Source organism: Scaptodrosophila lebanonensis, unplaced genomic scaffold, assembly GCF_003285725.1.
Source record: "Scaptodrosophila lebanonensis strain 11010-0011.00,11010-0021.00 unplaced genomic scaffold, SlebRS2 tig00000080-arrow-pilon, whole genome shotgun sequence".
NCBI classification, from domain to species: domain Eukaryota; kingdom Metazoa; phylum Arthropoda; class Insecta; order Diptera; family Drosophilidae; genus Scaptodrosophila; species Scaptodrosophila lebanonensis.
In genome coordinates this window covers 1,253,152-1,277,615 of record NW_022060561.1, presented here as the reverse complement: position 1 = coordinate 1,277,615, position 24,464 = coordinate 1,253,152, and the positions used below count along the sequence as shown (strand labels likewise).

Sequence of the window (24,464 nt, the reverse complement as noted above, 5' to 3'; positions counted from 1 at the left end):
GCTTGTAGTTTTTAAATAAATCACTTTTTAATGAGAAATTGCTTGTCTAGGAAATTGTTTAATTGTGAACGTATGCCTATTTAAAATAAAAGAATTAAACCAAATACATTATTTCCCTAAAAAGAAGTCAATTACTTCAAAATATTCTTGAAACTATAAAAACAATGTATTTAGAAAATGAAACTATTTTGAAAATAATTGCTTATTATTTGGAATATTGCATTTGCAAATCTTCATATTTTGCTCAGGAAATGTTTTCCTTTAAATAAAATAAACGAAAACGATTGTTTTATATACATTTTTGATTTGAAGATTAGTACAAATTTCTACACGGTCCATGAATGCTTTTATAATTTCTATATATTTCCTATGTCGACAGTCACTGTTTGTTGGCATAAATAAATAAATAATAAATAATTTCTTGAGGCTAGCATAACCAACAAATATTTTATATTTTCCCCCTCCTACCCCGCAGATGCAATCAGCGAACGCAATCCTAGGGTTATCGACGATACGCGTGCCCGCAAATTGGCAAATGATTTGAAACGTTGCTCGTACTACGAAACCTGTGCCACCTATGGCCTGAATGTGGAGCGTGTGTTCCAGGACGGTAAGCCAAAACCCTCTGCACAACTCTTTTCTGCAATTAGATTCTAATGAACTTTCTGCCTCCCTCTCTCCCTGCGTCCTTCGTCCAGCTTGTCAGAAGATATTGTCGCAACGTTTGCCGTTGCCGGCCGCCGTGCAGCCGCGGCCAACGACGCCGCAAGGAACTCGACTGGGCATAGCCTCCTATCAGCATAGCAGCAGCAGCAGCGGCAGTGGCAGCAATGTGTCCACGGCAGCCAATGGTGGTAGTGGTGGTGTGGCCGGCAGCAATTTGTCGCTGCCACCGCGTCAGCACGGACTGTCGGCGTCCACACAACACATTCCACTGCGCATGAGCGCGGACTTCGTGAATGCGGAGCAGAAGCTGTGGTCCATGCAGCCCACGAACGAGAACAACAACATTACCAAATATAATCCGACCCAACAGCAGCAGCAGCAGCAACAGTCGCAGCAATCCCAACAGCAGCAACAACAATCGCAGCAGCAGCAACAACAACAACAACAACAACAGCAGAATGACAGTTTTCTAGTGACGTTGCGTGATCCTCGGGACCTGGCGCCGCCGCCAGGCAAGGAACTACCGACGCCCAACTCGACCCCCACCACCAGTCGCAAGAGTCGTCGACGCAGCAATCTGTTCATACCCAGCTCCTCGAAGAAGAACGACAAGGAGCAGAAGGCGAATGGGGAACTGGGCAGTGGACGCTCCATACCCATCAAGCAGGGATATTTGTACAAGCGCTCCAGCAAGTCGCTGAACAAGGAGTGGAAGAAAAAATACGTAACCCTCTGTGATGATGGGCGTCTCACCTACCATCCCTCACTCCACGACTACATGGACGATGTGCACGGCAAGGAGATTCCCTTGCAGTGTGTGACGGTCAAGGTGCCGGGTCAGAAGCCACGCGGTTCCAAATCCATCATAACGAACAGTGCGCTGACCACATCGCTGCTGGCCAATGGCAAGTCGCAGGCGGCCCTGAGCGAGGGCATTGGATACCTCACGCTGGCCAAGGACAACCAACGCAAGCTCACGGAGAAACTCTCCCTCACCGCCGCTTTCGATACGCTCAAGGGTGCGGGTGGGGCTGGCGCTGGAGCTGTTTCTGTCGCGGGCGAGCCCGTCAAATCCAACTCCTCACAGCAGACTAGTGGGGATGAAGGCATAGCCATGTCCAATTCCAATTCCCAGACCTTCATAGCGGGCAGCGAACGCATCGAACTGCTGGCCGCACCCTCGACCAATAACAAGCTGGATGCACAAACCCCGAATGTGAAGAAGCGACATCGCCGCAACAAGAGCAGCATCGTGAAGGCCAACGAGGCCGACGACAACGATGGCTATGAGTTCTACATTGTCTCTCTGGACTCGAAGCAGTGGCACTTCGAGGCCGCGAATTCGGAGGAGCGTGACGAGTGGGTCGCGGCCATAGAGCAGGAGATCTTTAAGAGTCTCCAGAGCATCGAGAGCAGCAAAATGAAGCCCGCTACGAGCACCGAACTGGCGGCCATGCTGGCTATACGAACACAAGTGCCAGGCAATGGCAACTGTGTCGATTGTGGAGCGCCAAGTAAGTGACAAACAAATCTCTAGATACTCTTAAATCCAATCCATCATCCATATAGACTGTGAAGAGTTTATTTATTTTATTCCACTAACAATCGAAATTGTAATTCCACAGATCCTGAATGGGCGAGTCTTAATCTCGGCGTGCTCATGTGCATCGAATGCTCGGGCATACATCGCAACCTGGGCTCCCACATATCGAAAGTGCGCTCTCTGGGCCTGGACGATTGGTCGTAAGTAGCAATACATTCTATCTAGAGAAGACCCATTTTAACGCCTAACTTAACACTTTGCAGTGCCCCCCATCTCAGCGTCATGCTGGCCATTGGCAATAGTTTGGCCAACTCTGTTTGGGAGTCGAATACGCGACAGCGTGTCAAGCCCACAGCTCAGTCCAGTCGCGAGGAGAAGGAGTGCTGGATACGCAGCAAATACGAGGCGAAGGAATTCTTGGCCCCACTGTGCAATACACATACACATACGCCCGGGCAGCAACTGATTGAGGCGGTCATAAGGTAAGATATAGAAAAAGAATCCAGAGATTAAGTTCATATTATTTCATTTCGTTTATTCACAAAAACTGGCTCATAAATTTGTGTGTCTCTATAATTAATTAACAATAAAGAGTTCAGGTTATCTAGCTTGGTCTATATTTAATCTTTAGTTGTTTAGCCTACAATATAGTATAATGAACTCGTGATCTTGTAACGCACATATTTCTAGTGCCAAGAGCATTCGAATTCATTTTTAACAATTTGTCTCCAAATTGGGGAAATAGGTAAACAATACCAATAAAAGGAATTTAAGAAATGCGATCGTGTCATATCGCTTGCTAGCGTAGAATTAACTCCAGTGGTCTCGCAACTTTTATGTTCCTGGTGAAAATGCTATTCGTATTCATTTTCAACAATTTGTCTCAAAATGGGGAAATGGGGAAACAATACCACTCAAAGGAATTCAAGAAAAGTATACGAATATGCCTTAATTATAAAACAACACACTCTAAGCGACTTATAATTTGGAGCTGCGACTCTGAAATTAATGCAGACAGCCTACACTAGTCAGAAATTGTAATTCTTATCGAAACTCAAGAACTTTTTTCTTATTTTTGTTTTGCCAACAGAGCGGACATAAAGTCCATTGTTTCCATACTGGCCAACTGCACCCACACTGAGGTGACAAATGCGAATGTGAGTGCTCGGGATGTGCGGACGCCCCTGCTCTTGGCCTGTGCCATCGGCAATCTGGCCATTGCACAGCTGCTCGTCTGGGTGAGTTAATGGTTGGTTGAGCTCTAAGCTGAATATTCAACTAAATGGAATCCTCTATTTTGCAGAATGGGGCCAACATTAGACACACGGATCACGAGGGCCGCACCTGTCTGGCTTATGCGCGGGCTGCCCAATCCCTGGCCACGGCCAAGTTGCTGAAGGCAGCCGCACAGTCGGGCGCAGCTGCAGCGCCGCAGCCGACGCCGTCGTCGACGCCCGCCAATGGCGGCATACCTGCTCCCCAATACAATGTGGAGGATACGACGGCGCTGGTCGAGCTGCTCGTCGGTCTCGGCTGTCCGGAGTCGGCGCCGCTGACAGCCAGCGGCACGCTGCCGCGCAGACGCGACACACTCGGCACGCCGTACGAGAAGTCCGTGTCGGGCGTGATTTAAACACGACTTGCTAAAGGGAAAATGGAAAAAATGTAGTTGAATTATTTTAAAGAATGGGAGGAAAATTAATTTAATACGCGTAATATTTGTATGTAAATGTGAAATATTTTATTTGTTATTTGTGTGTAATTTTTAATGCGAAATTAGTTTAAATTGTGGCGCGCATCGAGTGTGAAAGAAATTCTTGTATAGCATCTGTATTGGAAAATGTATTTGAATAATTGTGTGTGCAAATTAATTAAGTTTACTGTTTGGCAAGAATTGAAATGGAATTCACAGTAGTTTTATTTATGATTTTTAAATTAAATTAATTCTACAATTATTAATACGCTTAGCCCCTAAGTCTCTCTGTACAGTCTGTTGTAATCTCAGCTCTCATTAGTTATTGCATATAATTTATTATTTTGTATTAATGTTGCTTTAGTTGCTTTGTTTTAAATTGTGCTCGCAGGTTTTAGATTAGACGATTACCATATGTTTTATGTTTTTTATTAGCTCTCCTATTAATGTTAGTTTTTGTTTGCGTTACTCGAAAGACCTCAGCACGTTAATTGATTGATTGAAGAAAGAAGCAGAGAAATTATTGTTTTAAATGCAAGTTCTTATGCAAAAGACTACATTGAAAAAGTAACAGATTATATATACATTATATACACTCTAATATATACACATACATACATATACGTACTAAACAAAGGGAATCTAAGATTAAAGCCAAAAACATGAACTTATACTTATATATATATTCATAGTTGAAATTGCTTGATAATCGAATCGGTTAAAACACGCTTAAAATGTAGTTTATGATGAGGAAGAACCAAAATCTACAGTAAAACCTAAATAGAAAGCATCAAATCTAAATACAATATTTGTTGGACACAAAACTGATTAAAGTAATGCTGTAATTTGTACTAAAAAAAATAGAAATTTATATACACAATTTATGAAGTATATACGAATGGATCGATATACAGTGTACTCGTATGTATGTAGCACCACTTGAAAGTATTTCAAACAATTTATACAACATAGTTATAAATCTATATACACCCTATATGTATACACCCGCGAACACTGAGTCGATGTGTCAGCTATTTGTACGATTAATACGGCAAGCCAGAAAAAAATGAAGCGATAATGTAACGCGTGACAAAAAAAACCAATCTAATTGAATGAAAAAAAAAGCAGCACACAAAAAATCACACAAGAAAACTTCAATAAAAATCTATAAAACTTTTTATTTGAAATCAGTCTTCTTTCATTTCAATAGCATTCGAAGCACCGATCTGTGAAAATAAATATCGGTTTTTATAGTGTAAATAAATAAGTAATAATTATTTTAAATTAAATTCTGCGCTTCTCATACGAGGCACCTAAGCGAAGCCACGTCAGCATCAAAAATGCAGAAAATCAAATAAATAATAATTATTTTAAATTAAATTCAAAAGACTGCCCTCCTCTACGCCTCTCATACGAGACACGGAGCGAAGCCACGTATGCATCATAAGCCAAAGAAATCAAATAAATAAATAAATAATAATTATTTTAAATTAAATTCAAAAAACTGCCCTCCTCTGCGCTTCTCATACGAGGCACCTAAGTGAAGCCACTGAAGCATCAAAAATGCAGAAAATCAAATAAATAAATAAATAATAATTATTTTAAATTAAATTCAAAAAACTGCCCTCCTCTGCGCTTCTCATACGAGGCACCTAAGCGAAGCCACTGAAGCATCAAAAATGCAGAAAATCAAATAAATAAATAAATAATAATTATTTTAAATTCAATTCAAAAAACTGCCCTCCTCTGCGCTTCTCATACGAGGCACCTAAGCGAAGCCACTTCAGCATCAAAAATGCAGAAAATCAAATAAATAAATAAATAATAATTATTTTAAATTAAATTCAAAAGACTGCCCTCCTCTGCGCTTCTCATACGAGGCACCTAAGCAAAGCCACGTCAGCATCAAAAATGCAGAAAATCAAATAAATAAATAATAATTATTTTAAATTCAAAAGACTGCCCTCCTCTGCGCTTCTCATACGAGACACCTAAGCGAAGCCACGTCAGCATCAAAAATGCAGAAAATCAAATAAATAAATAAATAATAATTATTTTAAATTCAATTCAAAAGACGGCCCTCCTCTGCGCTTCTCATACGAGGCACCTAAGCAAAGCCACGTCACCATCACAAATCCAGAAAATCAAATAAATAAATAATAATTATTTTAAATTAAATTCAAAAGACTGCCCTCCTCTGCGCTTCTCATACGAGGCACCTAAGCAAAGCCACGTCAGCACCAAAAATGCAGAAAATCAAATAAATAAATAATAATTATTTTAAATTAAATTCAAAAGACTGCCCTCCCCTGCGCTTCTCATACGAGGCACCTAAGCAAAGCCACGTCAGCATCAAAAATCCAGAAAATCAAATAAATAAATAAATTATAATTATTTTAAATTAAATTCAAAAGACTGCCCTCCTCTACGCCTCTCATACGAGACACGGAGCGAAGCCACGTATGCATCATAAGCCAAAGAAATCAAATAAATAAATAAATAATAATTATTTTAAATTAAATTCAAAAAACTGCCCTCCTCTGCGCTTCTCATACGAGGCACCTAAGCGAAGCCACTGAAGCATCAAAAATGCAGAAAATCAAATAAATAAATAAATAATAATTATTTTAAATTAAATTCAAAAGACTGCCCTCCTCTGCGCTTCTCATACGAGGCACCTAAGCGAAGCCACTTCAGCATCAAAAATGCAGAAAATCAAATAAATAAATAAATAATAATTATTTTAAATTAAATTCAAAAAACTGCCCTCCTCTGCGCTTCTCATACGAGGCACCTAAGCAAAGCCACTGAAGCATCAAAAATGCAGAAAATCAAATAAATAAATAAATAATAATTATTTTAAATTAAATTCAAAAGACTGCCCTCCCCTGCGCTTCTCATACGAGGCACCTAAGCAAAGCCACGTCAGCATCAAAAATCCAGAAAATCAAATAAATAATAATTATTTTAAATGAAATTCAAAAGACGGCCCTCCTCTGCGCTTCTCATACGAGGCACCTAAGCGAAGCCACTTCAGCATCAAAAGTCCACATCCCACCTTTAAATATATAATACAAGCATACCAACATAAAATTTCGACAAACAATTTGACAAATAAAGGAACAAAATGGTTTGTAATAAAAAACCAGAAACCTTGATAGTTCCTTTTTTACCTGCAAATGGGGCAATTGTGCCCTATCGACTGTTTCAGGGTTAATAAGAGCGTGTTTATACGCATGAAAAAGCCCCCAACAACTTCTTTTATTTCTATTAGTATTTTCGCTGATGCATGCACACTGAAAGATTAATAAACATAAAAAGTGTATGCAATAAGGTGAAGGTTTCGCATTACGCATTCATTTGTTGGGCGTTAGCCGAAGAGCTGTAGAGTCGAGAACTCAGTTCTATTGCTCTTAGTGGAGAAACAACTCTTCTGGTATTTAAAGAAAAACTAGTTTATTTATTGGTTAAATACCAATCATAAGTAAATCGCGTTTTGCAGATCTACAGTTTTAGGTTTTTGGCATGGAAGGCAATGGATGTGGAAACATTTATCCCCTGAATCGTAAGCGTTATGTTGTAGTGGTCCGGTCGACGCTTATCAAAAGTACTGTGCCGATTACAACGAGGATGCTGTGCATTATCAGGCGATGTTTACGGTTATGGAGTCCCGGTTGTACCGTCTATTTTAAATGGACTCGCGGATCCCAGAAGCGTCTCATTCAAATAAATAGCGATGGCGAAGTAAGAGTTAACAAATTCTGGAAATTATGAAAATAAAATAAAATTTGTAGGTTACTCAGAGACTATAAGAGCTAGAGACTCCAAATTTTCACAAAGATGCCTTATGTGTGTGCGCTGTGCAAGTTTGTTTCATTTTGTTGATTAACTTAATTTTTATGAACTTCTGCAAATGTTCTACAACTATATACAGAGTATTTCAGAGTTGGGACAGCCGACTTGAGCTTCTCCACTTGTTTTGCATTCACTTTTGACTTTAATGGTTTGGACAACAATCAATCAACTTCAATCTTAACAACTGCAAACAGATTTGTCAATGGCGGCGCTCATAAAGATAATAAATGCACACATCCATATATGGTTATTAGCTTGACAACACTATAAGAGTCCGCAAATTGCAATATTGCATTCATTGTTTTCTTAACTTTCTCCAGACTAGTTCCAAAACATGTACTTGTATTATTATTCAATAACAATATTGGTACTCTGCAGCACACTCTCCCATTTGTCGGGTAACATTTACTTGAATATTTCAGAAAACAAAAGCATTAGGCTTACCTAGTGAACTTTTTAGCTGCCAATGTGATACCCAAAACGCAAGTCCACGTAAGAGACGGTATACCGAATGGGATCCCAGTGGATATTGCACCTTTTAAGAAAATCGGCGACAAGTACTACTTTATTGAAGAAGGCGTTGCGCTAAATTGGTTTGAAGCAGACCATAAATGTCACCAACTAGGTGGCCATCTGTTGCATTTGGAGTCCGAGGCGGAGCTAAAGGCCATTGAACAACATATGACGGGTCGGCATTATTATTGGACGGATATAACCGATCTGGGGCAGAGCGGCAATTATGTTTCGACTACCACAGGCCTAAAAGCAACATTTTTAAAATGGCTTCCAAATGAGCCGAATAATTATGGTGGCAACGAACATTGTATTCACTTGTGGGATACCAACCACTCAATGAATGATTATAATTGCAAACAACCTTTACATTTTATCTGCGAAAAAAATAGCCCACGTACGGTTTCAGTAGTTGTTTGGTAAAGATAACAGGGCCTTTGGTAAAACAGTTAACTAACTAATGAACTAACGTCAATAATTAGGCATTGATTGCAAAAACCGATGTATTAGAAGCCCAACGGCATCTAATTGATGTAAAGTCAATAAAATCAATCAACGATTTGCGAGCATATCTGGTATGTTTATTAATTATTTACGAAGTGTTTGTTTTTTTTAAAACAAAAATATGTACACCTAATTCTGATTTTACATGGTAGATTGGTTCCAGAAAAAACTGTGTTCTACTGATTCCACTGATGTATTAGAATTTATATTTATTTCAACGTCACATCAATCAAAATGTAAAAAATAAAATATATTTTATTGCAAAGCGATATTTTTTTTAAAAAGGTTTGGATAGCAATCGTTTAAATTGGCCAAAAGGACTTTTTCATGGGTTAGTATTTATTTTTGTCGCTGAAAGCCAAAAAAATCGTTCAGGTATGTGATATTATCCCAAAAAACCGTGAATAAAACACATTGATCATATGTTATTTGAAATCGTGCTTATTGGAATAATGTCGTGTAACCATGTATACAATTTTTAAACCGTGTGAAAACAGAATTAGGGGTAGTAGATCAGCCAATAGGCTTCTAATATATCGGCTTTTGCTACAAATTCCTAATTATTATTCCAAAATAAGTTGATTAGTTTCTGAACTATTTTACCAGAAGCTCTGATAATTTTGTCTTTTTTTTTTACCAAACCACTACTGACACACTACGTGGGCTATTTGTTTCGCAGACAAAATTAAAGTTTGTTGAGCACAGATCATCATTCATCAAGAAGGTGGTACTCCACACAGTAACACAATGTTCGTTGCCGCCATGATTATTCGGTTCATTTGGATGCCAATTTAAAAATGGTGCGTTTTGGCCCGTGGTAGTCGAAACATAATTGCTGCTCAGCCACAGATCTGTTATATCGTCTCGGACTCCAAATGCAACAGATGACCCCCTGTGCCCCTCTGTGCTCTGTACCAAACCAATTCAGCTTAACACCAGTTTCAATAAAGTAGTACTTGTCGCCGATTTTCTTAAAAGGTGCAATATCCACTGGGATCCCATTCGGTATACCGTCTATTTGGTGGACTTGCGTTCTGGGGACCACATTGGCAGCTAAAAAGTTCACTCGGTAAGCCTAATGCTTTTATTTTTGGAAATATTCAATTAAATGTTACCCGACAAATGGGAGAATAATACATTTTCTGAAACTTGTCTGGAGAATGTTAACAAAACAATGAGAATATTTCGCCATATTCGAGCTTTTATACTTGGACTACCTATCAATACAATATTATTACCGGGAAGTCAATAAACTATGTTTATGACGGCTTTATAATACCATTTAATTAATATGACAGAGCTTTAGATTATGGTGAGCCATTCTAACAATTTAAAAACTACCCGACCTTGAAATACTCTGTACATATGTGTAGAATAATTACAGAAAATTAAAAATAATAAAAAATAACTGACGAAGTTGTAGTATTACAAATTGTTTTTGATCAATTACTCCTATTAGGGAATATGAATGCCTCTAATTCAGAATTATTTAAATAAGAAATCAGAAGTATTTATGAACCAGGTAAACAATTGACCCCTTTTCTAAATCTGCTGCTAAAAACCACTTTTAAGAGTTTGTTTTTTTAGTTGGGCACTTTATTGATATTATTTCTTGAACAAAATGTTACATATATGTATTAATATAATATGCGTTTTCTTGAATGATGATGATACAGTTGTAGCTTGTTGTAAATAAATTGTTGAAAATTTCATTAAACGTGATGAGCTTCTTTTGTGTGCACTACTTGACTGACCAATTATGTGATGGAATCTGCCCAACATTTTTTTTATTATATAGTACTGTTGTTGTTATATATGATTTATATAGTGAAGCGGTTTAAAAGAATTCTCTTTCTTTCTGTTTTTTTTGTTGTATTATTCAATTTTGTTAAAAAATAAAGAATTGCGCGCAAACAAGTATGGACCTTGCATGTAACGGAAATCGTGTTCGAAAGTTTGAAATCAATAAGGCATGAAAAAGGTAGGAGCATTGTTATTGCTGTTTTTTTGAGCTAAGTTCGAAATTGTGCAGTTTGTATCAGAGAAATAGTGGTGCATAATGTAGGGCTGTATGGCTATGAAGAGCGCTGCCAAATAACAACGGCAGATGCTGTCTAGAGGTCCTTAAAAGCATTCAGCCGTTTGGCAAATGAACGTGATTCCGAGCACTGATCTTCATGAGCGGCACTCGAAGACTAAAAGTTGATTGCTGCATGTTGTTTTCATCTGCCAACCCCATCCTCCTCCTCCTCCTGCTGCTCCTCCGCCTCCCAAGATGTTCTCGCCCTTGCAACTGCGTCGCCTTCGATGCTACATGCGTCCGAATGTGGAACACGCATGTACGGGGGATAGTTTGGATTTGAAAAGTAACTCATTTTTTAAGGTTTTTTTTTAGATTTTTTTCTTAGATTTTTTCTTTTGTCCATTGGTAATAAGGCCGTTTGTCCATTTACATTAGCTGTAGGTCGATATGATCATTGCCATTGAATTGAAAGTGAATTTTTTCCTGCATATTCTTTTAGTTATGTGTGTTTTTTGTTGTTTTTGTTTGTTTTTTGGTCTAACACAACAAGCTTTGTTGCAAACGCTGCCACCCACCTCTGTTGTCGTTAGAATTGTAGTCCTAATGGTTTTCTGCATAGTTTACGTTGATTTGGTTGTTGTTGTGTGTCTGTTAACCAACCTCTGTTGCTGCGATCGCCTTTTTATTTACCACCTGCTGCTGCTGTATTTTTCGCCGCGGCGACGACAAAATTTTGCGACAATCGCTCTGGCATCGATTGCTTGAGAAACTTCGTTAACTTGGGAACTCCATGTCGTTTGTATACAGAGAGAACACACACACACACGCTTGCATCCATTTTGCCTAGTTTTTTACGAGCCTCACTCATTTTTTGTTGGCCTTGAATTTGGCATAGAAACTGGCAATCTGATCGTAGCGCACGGGTATGGAGTCCAGTATGCCTGTATAGCTAAAGTTCTGTTGCTGACGATTCTTCTCGTGCAAGTTATCGCCCGACAAATAGGTAACGACGTTCTTTTGAAACTCGCTCACATGGGGATCGGCATGATTGGCTACCAAATGATTGCAGAACTGTGCAATTTGCAAAAAGGATGAGGCGTCGCGATCTGAAGACAATTGCAAACGAATAAAAGATTAGGAGGTGCCTAATAAGCTTCTTAAACAACTTACCCATCTTGCGGGAGACCTTCAACAAGGACAATGGTTGACTTTCATTGTCGCGTTGAGCGCGCAAATGGCGATTGCCGTGCTTGAACTCCTGCTCCAGCCAACGAATCACATGGCGCACATTTTCGCTGCGCTTCTTCAAATCGTCCAGCTCGTTGAACACTGCAACAAACAATGTAAATAATATTAGAACAGAAAACAAAAGAAATTCTTTAACTTAACCAATTTAATGATCTGTATTTTTAAGATGCTTACCCGCATTGGGAATGAGCACGATGCACTTCTTGGTTCTAACTAGGGACTTGACAATGCCATTGTATTCAGTCAGAGCCTTGGCATCGACCACCACAAATGGCGTCATGACCACATTGGCGGTGCTGTCACGCAGCTAAGGGAAATGAGAATTGCATGTAAATAGAATAAACTTCTGTGTAAATACAAAAAACCTACCTCTTCTTCCAAAGTTTCCACCTCGTTTTGTAGCCACAATTTGCCCATTATTTCGCATTTCTTGGACATGGCCTCGGAACGTTCCTCATCAGCTCCGCTGCTGGACTGCACATTTAACTTCTCAATAACGCTGTTTGTGGTGGTTGAGGCTGAAGTGCCACCAGCGGCAGAGGCGCCACCACCAGTGCCTGTGGCGCTAGTTATAACTGCAGCCGCCTTCTCGGCGTTGCGATTGCGCAGGTAGCCCTTGCGTGGCAATTTGCGGCACTCCTCCACGGTATCCTTCTCTTCATTGCTGGTATAGCTTTTGCGAACGATGCCATTCTTGCGATCCGAGTAGCGGCGAGTGCGTCCCTCGTTACGTTTGCGTGTGGCCTTGGGAGCTGTGCGTCGTTCACGACGTCGCTGCGATGAGCAGCCCTTCTTCTCCTCGCGCTTTTTCTTTTGGTTCTCGGTGAAGCGACGTGTCTTCACGCAGAACCGATAATTAAACTTTTTCTGCTTGCAGATGAAGAAACCAAAATCGACCATTTTGAAGATGCGCAAGATAGACTCCTCCTGCGGCGTTACCCGCTCCCGTATGATGGTCTCCCAATCCAGTGTGATTTGTGTGCTTTGGAAAATATCAAAGTTCTTGAAGGCGAAGTCCTCACTAAGTGGTACATTGGCGCGCACATCGAAGAGCTCGACGAGTGCCTCACGCACATTCGGCGTGTTTAGTAGCTCACGTTCAAAGAACACTTTACGCGTGAAAATGTCAATGTTGCAATAATTCAGCAGCTTCATTATCTTGTGCACAAACTCTGGATTCGAGTGATAGCAGCCAATGAGAATTTCTGGGTTGATACGCAGCCAATCGAAGAGCATTTTCAGTGCGCGTATTGTGGGCTCATTGTGCAGGCAATCAATGATGATATTGGGATTTATCTTAGTGTACTTGTTGCGATAGACGAGTTTCTTGGGTGGTTCGGAGCAGTTGACAGGCGGCAAAAAGTTTGCATCTGGTTGCTCGCTTGTAGCGTCCTCAGTGCTCTTAAAATTGAGCGTGCCACTGCCATTGGCATGCAACTGCAGCACCTCAAAACTGCGCAACAGCTCCTCGGAATCAATCTCCTGCGAGTTGGGTCGCTTCTCCAGCACTTCTTCGGGATAAACTATTTTCTCCTCCTCAATGACGACATCTTCGCTGTCCGAATAATTCGAGTTGGCATTCATCGATATGCCAGCTGTAGCAGGAGTTGGAACTGCAAGCTTGGCCCCAGCCAAAAGACGCTCGGCAGCCCTGCGTTGACGCTCACCGTTCTTGTTATAATCATCTGAAATAGCCAATCAAATAATTATTTCAGCCAGACAGCTTACACTGCTGTGCATTTAACAATTTCTACGTACCGGCATCGTATTGCTCGTCGCCCCCGCCACCGCGTTCGGCAACTTCAATGTCACTGAAGTCTGTATCAAAATTTGAGCTGAGGTCGGTGTAGTCCTCTTCGTCAGTGTAAAAATCGGTGTCCATGTCGCTTTCGCTGTCATAACAAGAGCTGTCATCAGATTGCGCAATCTTGCGTCGTCGTCTGCGCAAACGCATGCCACGTTTCTTGCTCTTGCAGGACAAAGGAGTCTTCAGATCGCTCTCTTTGGCCTCATCGCTGGAACGGGTTGAGATGGGCTCGCCAGCGTTATGTTTGTCACCATCTGCAGCTTCTTGATTCTTCAGGCAATTGTCATCTACAGAGTGCTGGCTCTCACGCGAATCCGATGAGAAATCTTTGAGAGAATGCGGCTTCGCCAATAGCTTTTTATCCTTGCGCTCGCACTCCCCTACAGCGGCCAGCCAATTCTTATACTCGTTGCGTGATTTGCGCACCAGCGTGTCGAACTCTACGAATTTTTCCTCGTAGACCGCCTGGAATTTTTCATTCTCGGATGCCTTGGCCAAAATGGTTTGCTCAATATTGACAATGCAGGCGTCCATTAAATCCGAACAGGCGGCCACCAGAAAGGCATGGAGAGAATACACTTTAGGTGAATTGATCATCTTCAGCTTTGATAGGCAAAAGAATAGAATGGAGATGATCTTAAAGACGCTCGCCTCGCTCACATGCAGCTGCTGTGAGCAGAGAATTTTGCGCAAATCAATGAGCACACAATGACAAAGCGAATTGAAGTCGGGCACTTCCTTGTCGAAAAAGAAAATGTCTACAATCAGATAGAAACGGGCATAGAAATCCTCTATATTGAAGTCCAGTTTGGCCGGATCCATTTTCTCCAAATACTCCGTATGCTTGGCAAAAAGTTTGTTCAAATTATTCTCACTTAGCTCGAAGGGTATGATGCACACGAGCGAGTAGAGATAGTGGTACGTTGAGTCCAAATCAAAGTTCTGACCGTAATACAGAGTGCCCAGCTGATTTTGGGCCATGCCGATTGCAGGGTTTAGCTTAAAGGCTTCCAAATAGTATTTAGCTACTTGCTGCTTATTAATGCTCAGCTGGCTGTCAATGCGAAAGTCCAGAAAATAGCGATGCAAGTCGCCTAGACTCAAAAGCGATGAGTGTATGGTGTCCAAGGCAAAGGACACCGCTTCCAAGCTTTTGTCCACGGCTTGCGTATGAGCGGACTGTTCATGGCAAGCCGACTCGACAATCAAGTCGTCAATGTAGCCTTCGCTGATGATAGAGAAATCAATGAGGTATTTTAAATCCAAGTCGTAGATTTCCTCCATTTTGGCCGACAATCGCTTGTAGTTGTAAATGCCCGCGCACAGAAAGCGTTCCAGTTTCTGCATGTTTTCCTTGACGATGTTGGCATCTGCGCCCTGCTTGTGCCAATGCTTTTTCACATAGGCAATGAACTCATAGTAGCCGCGACGCCACATTACCTCACGCACCTTCTTGCCCACGGACTGATAGTCCTTAAAAATGATTTGTCTGCACAGCTGCACCAGAGTGGCGCGTTTCTCCTCAATGTCATGTTGGAATAGTTGTCCAATGCTCTGCACATTCCGTTTGGCATCGTCCAGCTGCTTAGAGGCGGTATAGAGGGAGCTGTAAGGGTGGAAGGGAAGTTAAGTTAAATGTGCTCCGAAAATTTCTATCCGCACTTACCGATACAAATCCTTCACCTCTTGACTCAGGCTGGCATTGCCGTGGCCATTGTTGTTGGCTATGCCGCATAGAGCAGCGTCCAGGCAATTATTGCGACCCAAACCACCGCCCCCGTCAACAGCGCATTCGCTGGAGGCGTTCGAGCCCCCAGAACTCAGTGTTGTCTCCATGGCGCTCAATCGAGACTAAAAAATATATACATACATATAGGGAGATGTAGATAGTGTAAAATAAAAATTAAATACAAATATAAAGCAACAATGCAATGTAAACTTTGTTTACATATTTTTGTAGCACCCTTAAATAACAAAAACAACAACAACGTAACCATCTTACAGCTGTTTCGAGAATTTCAGCTTTTTTGGGTTTTTTTATGACGAACAGTCTGCAAGTTGTTTTTTTTTTAGTTTGTATTGCGTTTTATTGTTTTGTTGTTAATATTCCACCCATACATACGCGCGCATGGTTCTTTGGTTGTATTGTATATTTTCGTGTTATTGAATAATCAATTGAACTGGTCTTGCCGTTTCTTTTTCTCGCCGTTGTTGTTGCTGCGCGGGCCTGCTCTGGCATTTTCCATGCAAGGTTTCTTTAGCGTTTTGATTTTCCCTTCAATTCTACGCACTGGACACAGTTTTTGCTTAAATTAAGTTGTCGCCTGACTGCGTTCGTTTTAATCGCCAAAATGGCAGACTTATATGGCATTTGCATTACCTTTATCAGTTTTTATATTGTTTAATGTTCCACAGTTCACGTTGCGTTGTTTTTCCCTTCTTTGTTAACACTGACGCACTGCACGGTCAGGCCGCGCACGTCCCGTGTTATCGATAAGTACTCGTATCATGCACAAACTAGTTCACTGTGCAAAGGTTGGAGAATCCATAATATAACATTTACAAACTGCATAAAACTCAATGCGTAACGTATTGAAAATTGTTTTCGCCTGTTTGATAACTTAAAAGAAATAAATCTCAGCGCAGCTGCTTGAACGTGTATGGATTCAAACATTGTTCAGTGTTGGTAAACTGCCTTAACAAACGTCAAGTTAGCGTCGTTGCGTAACCGTTAACGGTTGACGCAAATACATTTAAAATAATAGCTACTAAATATAAAATAAGCTGGGCACGTTTCGTCTGAAATCCGGAAATCAGAATTTGCTTTAAAAAAAACTTAAAATGCCATTTAATTCAACAATGATTTTTAATTTCAAGCAAGCACCTTTATTGTATTGTTAATGGTTTAACGAAACAATTAAAATAGCTGTGCTTATGCAGTACAAAATAATTTCGATGACATCTGTATAAACCAAATTCTTTAGCAACACTTTTTTTTAGAAATATAATAGATATAATGAGATATATAGTATTTAAAAATTTGTCTGATTGCTGATAAAGATTTTAAATTGTTTCAACACCAATTTCAACAAAAATTAATAATATATAAGTATTATTAATTTATAATTTTATCGTAGTAAAGCTTTACCTTAACATAGTAATAATATCGTACGCTCTTATAAAATTTTAAATATTATTGTTCATTAAAAAAAGTTATAAAATGATGAACACACGATAAGATGCTGATATTCATAAAATTCTTGTTTATTTCAAGGAATTCTGAAAGATAATCTGTATTTGCAGATATAGCGAAATATAAATAGATGGCTAGTTGCCTACAACTGATGATATCGTTGGTTCTTAGCCTTCAGCTTGTTGGTAAGCAATTTCTGAGAAGAGTTGGAAATCTTAGGAATTTGTTTTGTTTGATTACAGATATGGGCTCTGTTTGAACAATACTTACCTCAGTTCATTATCAAGTGCGGTCATTGCACATACTATGACCAGAACCTTTGAAGGAAATTAGCAAGTAAGAGGTAGAATATATAGGGAACTAACTGATTGCTCATTCATTGTTCGCTACCAAGTGGCAATTTCATAATTAATGTTAAAACGTGTGTAAATGTGAAGCTCGACTTTGAAATACTCTGCAGGCTGCTTTAGATTAACTGATTTTTATTATTCTCTTATTAAAAAGTATAAAATTTGAATATTTTTAAAAAATAGCGAACAATTTTTTTATATTTATTGTAGTTATAAACCGATATTAAGTACAGTTGCAATTTCAAATAAATGCATATATTTATTGGATAAGTAAAAATAATCTGTTAGAGTATAAATAAACAATAGACTTAAATTATTTTTAATTAAAAGTAAAATTAATAAGCAAGTCAGTTTTAAAGAAGCACTAAAAAAACTCGTATCATATCATAATATAAACAAATAATCATATTTTTATAGCTAAAGGTATAAAGATGTCTAAATTAAAAGCATGGAAAAACAAAGTTTTAGCGACTGTAGATGCAAACAGACGGATCTATGAACCGAGCTTAGATTCTTTTTAACGTTCTCGTATACCCCTTTATGAAATACAGGGCGCAAAAATTATCATTTTGTTGCTTTCTTTTTCAATATTTTTGCATATTGAGTTTTAATTTAGGCAAAGAAATGTGTCAGGCATACCTAATGAGGCACCAGCTGGCCAGGCACTGGGTCCGGTCCAGTCCAGTCCAGCCCGGGCTTAAATCTGGCCAGTCATAACAATAAATAATGCTCCGTATCTGTTTGCTACTTGCCTGCCATTACCCCATCTCTCTCTCCCTCTCGCACGTGCACTCTTTTTTTTTGTTTCTTCTTTCTGGTATTGTCTCTCTGCGTCCGTTGAGAGAAGTGGCCGATTAGCAAGTCTCTGGTCACGTCGCGTTCGATACTGCCTGCTCAGAGCCCTCTGACGAGCTATAAAACTGAAGCATTGACATTCAAACAATTTCAGTTTCGATTCGCTTGCGACGCACGCAGGCTCGATTCGATCGCGTCGATAGCTGAAACGTTCAATTTATTTTCAATCGGCACGTAAGTTTTAGATACATATATATGTATATATTTTATACTATAGTTAATTCTATAAGTCGTTGCTCCTAAAGAGAGAAGATATCTTGCAGATAAATGCAATGCTTAATTAAATAAAGCAATAATTGTGTTTGAGTTTTTACGGTCTTTCGAATTTGTTTGACGTGCAAGTTACTTTGGTCTTGAACTAATTGCTCAGCCAATTTAGCGGTCGGCTTAATGAAAACGAATTTCAAATACAGATATTTATAGCATTGAATTTTTGTTTTTTGCACAACGCGTTGAACATATTAATTTATAATACATATACATAGGTATAGGCTGCCATAAATCTATAGGCATATCGCCGTGCTGGAGATAAACCCTAATCCAATATACATCTGTATGTATGTCCAGCTGATAATGTGCGTTCCATTAGTTTTTCTATGAAATTCAATTCACTTTCTAAATCTTATCTGCCACATGTATTATACCATAGTACTACAAGTAAGTGTACCCGAAGTGCAGGCAATAGTTTCATTGCACAGTCATGTTTATAGACCATGTCGTAAAAGGCACTCTAAAGATATGACCATACCTTCTATCCTTATACAGTAGTGAGCAGGCAGTTCTTATCGCGTCTGCCTCTAATCTTAATCGATATACAAGCTGTTTATTTATGACCCTTGGAAAAAAGGGCAACGTAATTGCTTTAGATATAAAGATGTGCATATAGATAAGTGAGTATATGCCTAACTAGTTCTCGTGAGTGGTCGCATATTTCCAGAGAATATAAAAAACATTTAAGCTTATCCAGTGTTCAAATAATAATGGAGCTTCGAAATGGTTTTTGTTTAAAGCTGACAAGCAGTTAACAATTATTAAGAATTAAAATTATAGCTACAAATAAAAAGCAATGATAAAAAAAACATCACCATAAAAACACATAATTATAATAATAACCACTCTCTTTTGTTCCCTTGAATTTTTAATTATTGCTTAGCCTAATATTTGCTGTCAGATCTAGATCTAAACAAATAATACTGTAAGTTTTGTGGTTTTTCAAATAATTCAATCAAACACAAGTTTTTTTTCCAATTCATATGGAAAAAGAAATCGGAGTATATACTTATAATACTTAGGCATGTTTCTATAACTCTGACTACTATTGTAGGAAAGCAAGTATAGTCATTATTCCAACTTGTACTTTTTCTCTTTTCGCAATGGAATTTTTTCAACCGATTTCTGATAGCTTTTTTCTTTATTTTTTTTGCGAAAATAATCAAGTTGTGCCATCTTACAAGTTTAATGAGTTCTAATCAAAGTTGTTACAAATTAGAAACCTATCGAACAAAAGTGTGAACCGGAGTGTTATGTAAGTCATGATGTTTGATAAAAAAGATAATTAAAAATGATATATTTTTGGAATATCTAGTATATACGCGTTGTAAACTCGTATTTCAGTTAATTAAATAATGTGTTGTGTGTCAAAAAGGGTAATTAATAAATTGATTTGCAATTCCTTTCTAAATTTAGAAGAGAACAAAGTGGAGGTCTAGCCATTTGAACCCCAAGCCGATTGTGTGCGAACTTTTTATTTGATAAGATGTTTTTTTTAAGAAACTGATACGTTGCGTATCATTAAAATCAATTTGGAGAGATACATACTATAGGTATAGTTGAGCGAATACGTTCGCAAATTAAAAGTAAACATTAAACTGGGCATTGCCTGCCAATCTCTGAGCTTTGTGTGGGGGTTTTCTAACCTCGTACCTATGGGATATTTTGATTAATTATTTGAAAATAATTATAAAAGAGCAGAAAAACAAACAAAATGTTTTTCTTTTAAATCAGAATTTAATTTAAATTTACTAAAAGATATATTGAAAACTGAAGCCATAAGTTGGAATGAATATTTGGTAGCAGAGCTGGTTTGAAAGTTCAAATTTTTTTTAATTGAAAAAATTCGGAAAACTTACGATCATTTTTTTGTTGTTTCTTTTCGATATATAGTATTATTAAAATTTTGTTTCATTTGTATTTGAACTGAGCCCACAATTTATATGAATTTCTTTTATGATAGCCATAGAAACTAATTGTCATTTATTTGGTTTTATTTGTTTACAGTTTCTAATTGTTAGTTATATAAAAATTGTAAAAATATACGATTAGTTATCAAAATTTCAAAAAAGTTTGAATCGCATTTAATTTCTGTAACTGTTGAGTAAATCTCATCAAAAGCACATACAGAGATTCTTTTAATTTTAATTAAATAAAAATGAACACATTTAATTGGAAATTATGCAATATCGCAAAATCTGATTCTGATTATTCTGATCTGCAAATTCTATAAGAACTGTTAAGCTGCTTGGCAGCATCTGAGTATTTTCAGTCGAAACATTATGTTCTAAATTCAAAATTATTGCTTTTCATTCTAGTGAAAAAGTTTTGGCGACATGAAATTGTTTCTGGTAGCCTTGCTGGCTACGTTGGCGGTAAGTTGAGTTGAATCTAAAATATACAATATATGATATATGATAATATCATTCTATATTGTTCACAGCTCGCTCACGCCGTTGTCAAGGAGGAGATCCAGGCCAAAGAGTATTTGGAAAATCTGAATAAGGAGATTGCCAAGCGCACCAATATTGAAACAGAGGCCTCCTGGGCATACGCCTCCAATATAAATGATGAGAATGAGAAGAAGAAGAATGAGATTTCCGCCGAGGTGGCCAAGTTCATGAAGGAAGTGTCCAGCGATATACAAAAGTTCAACTGGCGGACATATCAGTCAGACGATTTGCGTCGCCAGTTCAAGGCCCTCTCCAAATTGGGTTACGCTGCTCTGCCCGAGGCGGACTATGCCGAATTTCTGGAGATCATGTCCACTATGGAGTCGAATTTCGCTAAAGTGAAAATCTGTGATTACAAGGACAACACGAAATGCGATTTGGCTTTGGATCCGGAGATTGAGGAAATCATTAGCAAGAGTCGCGATGCTGAGGAACTCAAGTATTATTGGCAGCAATTCTACGATAAGGCGGGCACAGCAGTGCGCACACCTTTCGAACGTTACGTGGAGCTGAATACCAAGGCGGCCAAGCTGAACAGTAAGATAGTGCCATAATCTACTATATAAATGGAACAGCTTTTAAAGGTATTTGTGTTTAGATTTCACGTCGGGCGCTGAACTGTGGCTGGATGAGTATGAAGATGAGACCTTTGAGCAGCAATTGGATGACATTTTCGCCGAGATTCGTCCACTCTACGATCAGGTGCATGGCTACGTGCGCTGGCGCCTGTTGCAACACTATGGCGACAAGGTGGTCTCCGAGAAGGGTCCCATTCCCATGCACCTTTTGGGCAACATGTGGGCGCAACAGTGGTCCGAAATTGCGGACATTGTCTCGCCTTTCCCCGATAAGCCCCTAGTCGATGTGACCAACGAGATGGTCAATCAGGGCATCACTCCCTTGAAAATGTTCCAGATGGGCGATGATTTCTTCACCTCCATGAATCTGACCAAGTTGCCACAGTAAGTAGCGAAGCTTACAGAGTGTCATGTTTTGTTGCTCCACGTTTCTATTTTCAGGGACTTCTGGGATAAGTCTATTATTGAGAAACCCACGGATGGTCGCGACTTGATTTGCCACGCCAGTGCTTGGGACTTTTATCTCAAGGATGATGTGCGCATCAAGCAGTGCACTCGCGTCACCCAGGACCAGCTCTTCACTGTTCACCACGAGCTGGGACACATTCAGTATTTCCTGCAGTATCAGCATTTGCCATTTGTCTACCGCACTGGCGCCAATCCCGGCTTCCACGAGGCTGTCGGTGATGTCCTCGCTTTGTCCGTGTCCACGCCCAAGCACTTGCAGAAAGTCGGTCTGTTGAAGGACTATGTGCGCGATGATGAGGCTCGCATCAATCAACTCTTCCTGACCGCTCTCGATAAGATTGTGTTCCTGCCGTTTGCCTTCACCATGGACAAGTATCGTTGGTCGTTGTTCCGCGGAGATGTCGAGAAGGATAAGTGGAATTGTGCTTTCTGGAAGCTGCGTGAAGACTATTCGGGCATTGAGCCGCCAGTAGTGCGCACAGAAAAGGATTTCGATGCGCCAGCCAAGTATCATGTGTCCGCTGATGTTGAGTACTTGAGGTGAGCCTAAGCATTACGATTTGCTCTCTTATCTTTATTTAAGTAACTTCTTGGATTCTGTGCAGATATTTGGTGTCCTTCATCATACAGTTCCAGTTCTATAAGTCTGCTTGCATCAAGGCCGGACAGTATGATCCCACAAATCCAGAGCTACCCTTGGATAATTGCGATATCTATGGCAGTGCGGCAGCTGGTGAAGCTTTCCAGTGAGTATGATATGAAAAAAAAGAAATGGATGGGTTTTTAGGAATAATATAATATAATATATATATAAGAAGTACATATGTGTGTGTTAGATTTCTTAAAGAAAGCCTTCAAAAGGCCGTTCAATAGTTATCAATTGGCTTACTTAAGCATCAAAGATAAAAATATTGAAATATCTCTTAAAGAAAGGCTTATAAAGCCCCTTCAATAGTTATCAATAGCGGGTAGGACTTGGCTTACTTAAGCATCAAAGATAAAGATATTGAAATATGGTAAAGATATTCTCTTTGTCTTCTGTTAAGATCAACTTTTAAAGAAGGCGAGTAGATATACATAGATATAACACCGATATAGCACCGATTTCACACTTGTTATTTTCATAGATATTCAAATCTAAAAGCAATCGTTGTATGCCTTTAGTTAAAATATGTAAATATAAGAACTTGCCGACCTGAGCAGCTGCCGTTGATTTGGAAACAAATCAGTTTCCAAGAAATTACAGAAAATCATTCATTCCCATCGCTTAAACAGCATATTCCACTCCTGTAAGGTTATATTAAAGAGTTCTACTCGCCAACCCAATTATTGGACCCAATCCGAAATCTGCCTTCTACAGCATGACCAAGAATGCTAATCTTTTCTAATTGAATTTCATATTCTGGAAATTTCAGAGCAAAGGAAACTCAAACTGTGACCAAATTGGCTTTATCTTATTGGCAAAGTTTAGAGAAGAGTCCTTTTTTTAATTTTTTTTTTATTCCTTTATTCATGTTACTTAAAAGCATAAGATTTCAATCCAACTACGAAATCTAATTCTATTTAAAGGTGATGTTTCCAATGGTATCCAATTCAGGAAGCACAGTTCCCTCTCAGGCCCTTCCTTTCCTTCTACTTTCCTGAGGATTCTATTCTAATGCAGTTCGGTTTATATCCATCTCCATCGTCGTCTTCTGATGTTAATAGAATTTGCAAATGTTTCTTAGACACTTGTTATTGAATGTCTTGTGTTTCTTCTGATCGTTTGCAGTTAATCAAGTATTATTAGAGTTAATTTCTTTAGCTAGTATTTTAGATTTATTATCTGTCTACGCATTTATGATAATTAACAAATTTCTGTCTTTATTACTTGTAGTAACATGCTCTCATTGGGCGCCTCAAAACCATGGCCCGATGCACTGGAAGCGTTTAATGGCGAGCGTGTAATGAGCGGCAAGGCAATTGCCGAGTACTTTGAACCGCTCCGCGTCTGGCTCGAGGCCGAGAATATTAAGAACAATGTTCACATTGGCTGGACGGCATCCGATAGTAAGTGAACTGCGAATATACTTTTCTAACGATTTGATTTACTAAATTAATTCACTTATCTTGCAGAGTGTGTTTCGTCTTAGTATGGTGTGGTGATTACAGCAGCAGCAGCCGATAAATAAATACTTTCTTATATATTTCCAAAAGCTGTTGCAATTTTAAATTTTTGCTTAATAAACTTGGCAAAAGCTCGACCATTTCATGTACTCGTATACCCGTATATGAAAATATAGAGAACAGTATTAAAACAAAAAACATGCTACGATTTGTAACTGGCTTCCAACTAGACTACATTACACTTGTAATTATAAAATTGCGCACAGAGCCAACGAATCGCTTGCGGCCATGGCCAGCAACCAGTTGGTGTTGTGCGCTGCGCATGCGCAGAACGATTTT

The 24,464-nt window shown here is 39.1% G+C and overlaps 4 protein-coding genes across 6 annotated transcripts in view; 3 read left to right on the top strand and 1 right to left on the bottom strand.

Annotated features, from left to right (window-relative positions):
- LOC115626177 (centaurin-gamma-1A) overlaps positions 1-5,089 on the top strand; it is an 84,325-nt gene extending 79,236 nt beyond the window's left edge. For both annotated transcript variants that reach the window (XM_030521452.1, XM_030521454.1), the window contains exons 4-9: positions 476-610; positions 699-2,180; positions 2,292-2,409; positions 2,473-2,691; positions 3,300-3,447; positions 3,513-5,089. In XM_030521452.1, the coding sequence (XP_030377312.1) occupies positions 476-610; positions 699-2,180; positions 2,292-2,409; positions 2,473-2,691; positions 3,300-3,447; positions 3,513-3,842 (2,432 nt within the window). In that variant the 3' untranslated portion in view covers positions 3,843-5,089. The remainder of the gene's footprint in view (positions 1-475; positions 611-698; positions 2,181-2,291; positions 2,410-2,472; positions 2,692-3,299; positions 3,448-3,512) is intronic.
- A 2,978-nt stretch (positions 5,090-8,067) lies between these two features.
- On the top strand, positions 8,068-8,841 carry LOC115625981 (C-type lectin 37Db-like). The gene is made up of 2 exons (XM_030521227.1): positions 8,068-8,155; positions 8,218-8,841. Exons 1-2 carry the CDS (start codon positions 8,092-8,094, stop codon positions 8,691-8,693), a joined length of 540 nt encoding a protein of 179 aa, XP_030377087.1. The 5' UTR covers positions 8,068-8,091; the 3' UTR covers positions 8,694-8,841.
- Positions 8,842-10,348: 1,507 nt separating this feature from the next.
- Positions 10,349-16,412, bottom strand: LOC115625834 (protein SMG5). Of its 2 annotated transcripts, XR_003995552.1 has the most exons (8): positions 16,233-16,412; positions 15,519-15,703; positions 13,804-15,458; positions 12,415-13,730; positions 12,220-12,352; positions 11,968-12,126; positions 11,373-11,903; positions 10,349-11,232 (listed from the first exon to the last, which is right to left on the bottom strand). XR_003995552.1 is itself a non-coding variant. In XM_030521029.1 (7 exons), the coding sequence occupies exons 2-7, from the start codon at positions 15,686-15,688 to the stop codon at positions 11,662-11,664; spliced, it is 3,675 nt and encodes a 1,224-aa protein (XP_030376889.1). In that variant the 5' UTR covers positions 15,689-15,703; positions 16,233-16,412; the 3' UTR covers positions 10,349-11,661. The 2 variants fall into 2 exon arrangements, 1 of the variants encoding a protein (XP_030376889.1); XM_030521029.1 differs by having other exon boundaries at positions 10,349-11,903.
- A 1,932-nt stretch (positions 16,413-18,344) lies between these two features.
- Positions 18,345-24,280, top strand: LOC115625678 (angiotensin-converting enzyme). Its single transcript, XM_030520814.1, has 8 exons — positions 18,345-18,424; positions 20,839-20,895; positions 20,964-21,510; positions 21,572-21,935; positions 21,993-22,559; positions 22,625-22,765; positions 23,896-24,068; positions 24,135-24,280. Exons 2-8 carry the CDS (start codon positions 20,857-20,859, stop codon positions 24,149-24,151), a joined length of 1,848 nt encoding a protein of 615 aa, XP_030376674.1. The 5' UTR covers positions 18,345-18,424; positions 20,839-20,856; the 3' UTR covers positions 24,152-24,280.
- The last annotated feature ends 184 nt before the right edge of the window (positions 24,281-24,464 follow it).

Bases quoted from the DNA above. Each gene is read 5' to 3' on its own strand.
- LOC115625834 (XM_030521029.1), bottom strand. From the start codon at position 15,688: ATGGAGACAACACTGAGTTCTGGGGGCTCGAACGCCTCCAGCGAATGC. The intron at 13,731-13,803 runs GTACGTAGAAAT...TGGCTATTTCAG, and splicing joins CGACGAGCAATACGATGCCG to ATGATTATAACAAGAACGGT. The intron at 12,353-12,414 runs GTAGGTTTTTTG...CATTTCCCTTAG, and splicing joins TGGAAACTTTGGAAGAAGAG to CTGCGTGACAGCACCGCCAA.
- LOC115625981 (XM_030521227.1), top strand. From the start codon at position 8,092: ATGTACTTGTATTATTATTCAATAACAATATTGGTACTCTGCAGCACA. The intron at 8,156-8,217 runs GTAACATTTACT...TGAACTTTTTAG, and splicing joins CACACTCTCCCATTTGTCGG to CTGCCAATGTGATACCCAAA.
- LOC115625678 (XM_030520814.1), top strand. From the start codon at position 20,857: ATGAAATTGTTTCTGGTAGCCTTGCTGGCTACGTTGGCG. The intron at 20,896-20,963 runs GTAAGTTGAGTT...TATTGTTCACAG, and splicing joins CCTTGCTGGCTACGTTGGCG to CTCGCTCACGCCGTTGTCAA. The intron at 21,936-21,992 runs GTAAGTAGCGAA...TTCTATTTTCAG, and splicing joins AATCTGACCAAGTTGCCACA to GGACTTCTGGGATAAGTCTA.